Genomic DNA, 3,617 nt, shown 5'->3' on the forward strand with positions numbered 1-3,617 from the left:
CTCGGGACAGTTGTTGGTCGGTCACAGATTTGTCCATGTCCAACTGTTGAACTCTGACGATGCAAATTATTTGACCAATCTTTTGTCCCTCAACTAAAATCTTTGCATGAGATCTGTGGGACAAGTACAATTCATGGATTTGCATTGTATCATCTTTTGGACAAGACAATTCCCGGTGTTCACAGTATGTTAGTCTGAGAAATGAAACAATAATAAAAATAAACTAGTGTTATTTTGAACCGAAGAGAAAAAAAACAAGCCAAAACAAAATAATGAACATTCACTTCATCTATATTGTGCTTGCACATTAGTTAAAAATATATCTTTCACGTTAAATAATTTTCAAGTTGGTTTCATATATATAAATATATCATGCTAGAGATAGATTGAGGGAAGAGTAAATATGGGTTGTTTGTCTCTTAAAATTTTTAAATTCTTATATATTTTAAATATTTTTTATATTCTTAAAATCTATTTCTGCACCTCTTCAAATTTTACAAGTTTATTTTCCTTCAAAATTTTATAAATTTAGTCCTCTCACATAAAATCTCGAGTCCATGTATTCCACACTTGGTATCTCACCAGTATGGGATATAAGTTTTCTATTTTGTCTCAACATAATTTACATATAGCTTGTTTTGAATATCAATTTTTAATTCATCACTCAATCATTTTAAACGTATAATATACCGTTGTAAAGGTTTTAAGGAGTGAAATATAAAATTATAATTTTATGTTTGGAATTTTTATCTTTACACATTTAAAATATACCTCAAAATTTCTAAAAATCTATTTTTGTTTACACCCGGAACATGATATGCTTATGAAATAAGTTTTCCATACCAAAATATATAAATTTTCTTCTATTTTCCTCAATGTTCCATGTAAATGAGTGGTTGATGAATGAGTGTGGAGAGTGAAAGCTCTAATCACTGCCCACAAAAGCAAAAAGTAGAGTAGCATCTTATTTTTCTAAACATTGCTTATTGAACTTTTGTATTAACAAATTGAATTATAGCCTCATTAACGGCAAGTTTAAATTGTTTTTCTTGGAAAAGCCTAACTATTAGGTAAGAGTGGCCAAAAAGCAAACAAATGCCGAGGAGGTGGTGTGTTTAGGGATGGTAATTTAATCCAAATTTGATAGGTTATGACCTGATTCGATAGGATTATATATATTTTTTTAAAAAAATTAATGTTCAGGTCGGATTGGGATGGATTTGGGTGGATGGTGAAATTTTTTTGATCCGACTCGAGGATAATAATATAATTTTCTAAAAATCTATATATATATTTTAATTAAATCCTTATTTTTTATCGGATCAGATCAAGTAAGGCCAAATTTATACTTTAAAATTTCAAGTCGATGAAAGATGTATTTTTTTGCGTCAGGTCAGATCGGGGGTATGTTATAAAATTTTCAAATTGAGTTCAAATGGAGGATGTATATTTTTAGATTGGATTTTGACAAAAACCCGATTAGTTGCCATCCCACTCCCTAGGGGTGCTTCACTGATTTGGCTGTGTCAATTGACTGTATTGATTGTTTACTCAATGATGCTTGGCTATAAATAGGATGAACGGCAGTTAATTAGATTCCCCACCGCCACCACTCAATTCGGCTTCTGTTCTTTCCCTTGGAGAAGAAAAGAGTGAAGGTTCAAACCGATAAAAACAATGGAGGTTTATGGGTGGTAGTCTCAAGCATCTTCTTCATTCTCTCTTCTTCTTCTTCTTCTTATGCTTATGCTTATGCTTCATATTCCATAAACATTATATTTGCTTGAAAAGAAATTTCTCTTTTAGAGAATCGAAACAATCATTCGCCAATTAAAGCAGAGAATATATTCCCCCATGGCTCTGTTCTCCAATGGTCACCACTCTTTTCTCACCATCTTTAGCTTCATTCTCGTTGTGTTTCTTCAAGGTAATGAGAATACATGCCTTAAAAACTGGTTTTGCTTCACATTTTCGTAAAATTTGATCTTTTTTTGTTGTAAATAAACCGATTCAATCCTCTGTTTCTCTGTTTTTTTCCTGCAGGTGTCACGGCTGCCACTTTTACATTCAACAACAAATGCGATTACACAGTATGGCCTGGAATTCTAGCTAATCTAGGAAGTCCGAAGATTGAAAGTACAGGCTTTGAGCTCACAAAAGGCAGCTCTCGTTCTTTCCAAGCTCCTACAGGTTGGTCAGGTCGGTTCTGGGGTCGAACAGGCTGCAATTTCGATGCTTCCGGCCGCGGGTCATGCGCTACAGGCGACTGCGGCTCCGGCGAAATTGAATGCAACGGAGCTGGGGCCATCCCGCCGGCCACCTTAGCCGAGTTCACGTTGGGTTCAGGGTCACAAGACTTCTACGACGTGAGTCTGGTCGATGGCTACAATTTGCCTATGATCGTGGAAGGAAATGGAGGGTCAGGAGAGTGTGCCACCACCGGTTGCTTGACGGATTTGAACAAAAAGTGCCCATCCGAACTGAGAATCGACGGCGGGGAGGCCTGTAAGAGTGCCTGCGACGCATTCGGAAAGCCGGAGTACTGTTGTAGCGGAGCCTACAATAGTCCGGCCGCCTGTAAACCGTCCATGTACTCGCAAGTGTTCAAATCAGCCTGCCCCAAATCCTATAGCTATGCTTTTGATGATGCCACCAGCACTTTCACTTGCTCTGGCTCTGATTACACCATCACCTTCTGTCCAAATGTCCCAAGGTAAATTCCCAAACTTAACTCATTAAATTCACTGTGCATATGAATTTGGCACTTGAAAAATATTGATGATTCCATTCATAAATTTTTTATGCAGTTTGAAATCTTCAAAGGATCCTGCTACTGCAAAGGCAACAGGTTCGGATCCGGATCCCATGCAGACATCTGCACTGGCAAGTCAATGGCTGGCAAATTTGGCCACCGGGATCCATTCGTTTTCCCTTCTCCGATTTGGTTTTGCCGTCACTATTTTTCTTGCCCTCTCTTTTTTATTGTAGTTTTTAATATCCCAACTGAAGTTCAACAAAGGAAAAATGTAGGACAGAATCCAGATTGTACGAGTTTAGTTAGGTCACTCAAGCCATGCATATCTTAATGTTATATACACATATTCATATGCAAATCATTTCAATACAGGAAGATAATATCTATTTTTCTGCACCACTCTTTTCTTAGGTTTACACCAACAACACAAAACACATTTAAATGATTATAATAGGAATCAAATCAACACAAAATATTATTAAAGTGAAAATCTAAATATTTAGAGTATTGAATGTACCCAAAAATTTAATTTATGGAATTCAAAATACCTAGATATTTGTATTAGCGGTGTTCAAAAATACTTGATCCCAACCCGTATATCCGATCAAAAAATCCGGGTATCTTTTTTAAAAAATTTTAAGTTTCGCGTCAGGTACCCGACCCGACACTTCCCAAGTCGGCCTCGGATCACAAAATTACATTTTTTCGGACAGTTACATTTATTTTATATATATAATAATATTACATATTTAATTATTAACAATTTTATATATTAAACTAAACTAATAAAATTTTTAAAAAAAAACTCTCAACCACCCAATAGTTATTTGTTTAATAATTAATATAATATTCTGTTTAATAA

At 35.3% G+C, this 3,617-nt stretch overlaps 1 protein-coding gene across 1 annotated transcript; it reads left to right on the forward strand.

Annotated features, from left to right (window-relative positions):
- The first annotated feature begins 1,618 nt into the window (after positions 1 to 1,618).
- LOC120153071 (thaumatin-like protein 1) lies at positions 1,619 to 3,113 on the forward strand. Its single transcript, XM_039165083.1, has 3 exons — positions 1,619 to 1,927; positions 2,044 to 2,713; positions 2,808 to 3,113. The coding sequence occupies exons 1-3, from the start codon at positions 1,855 to 1,857 to the stop codon at positions 2,986 to 2,988; spliced, it is 924 nt and encodes a 307-aa protein (XP_039021014.1). The 5' UTR covers positions 1,619 to 1,854; the 3' UTR covers positions 2,989 to 3,113.
- The last annotated feature ends 504 nt before the right edge of the window (positions 3,114 to 3,617 follow it).

The sequence above is a fragment of the Hibiscus syriacus genome, unplaced genomic scaffold, assembly GCF_006381635.1.
Source record: "Hibiscus syriacus cultivar Baekdansim isolate YM2019G1 unplaced genomic scaffold, ASM638163v2 tig00111098_pilon, whole genome shotgun sequence".
NCBI classification, from domain to species: domain Eukaryota; kingdom Viridiplantae; phylum Streptophyta; class Magnoliopsida; order Malvales; family Malvaceae; genus Hibiscus; species Hibiscus syriacus.

Coding starts and splice junctions, on each gene's coding strand:
- LOC120153071 (XM_039165083.1), top strand. CDS start 1,855: ATGGCTCTGTTCTCCAATGGTCACCACTCTTTTCTCACCATCTTTAGC. Junction 1,928..2,043: donor TCTCGTTGTGTTTCTTCAAG/GTAATGAGAATA, acceptor TTTTTCCTGCAG/GTGTCACGGCTGCCACTTTT. Junction 2,714..2,807: donor TTCTGTCCAAATGTCCCAAG/GTAAATTCCCAA, acceptor TTTTTTATGCAG/TTTGAAATCTTCAAAGGATC.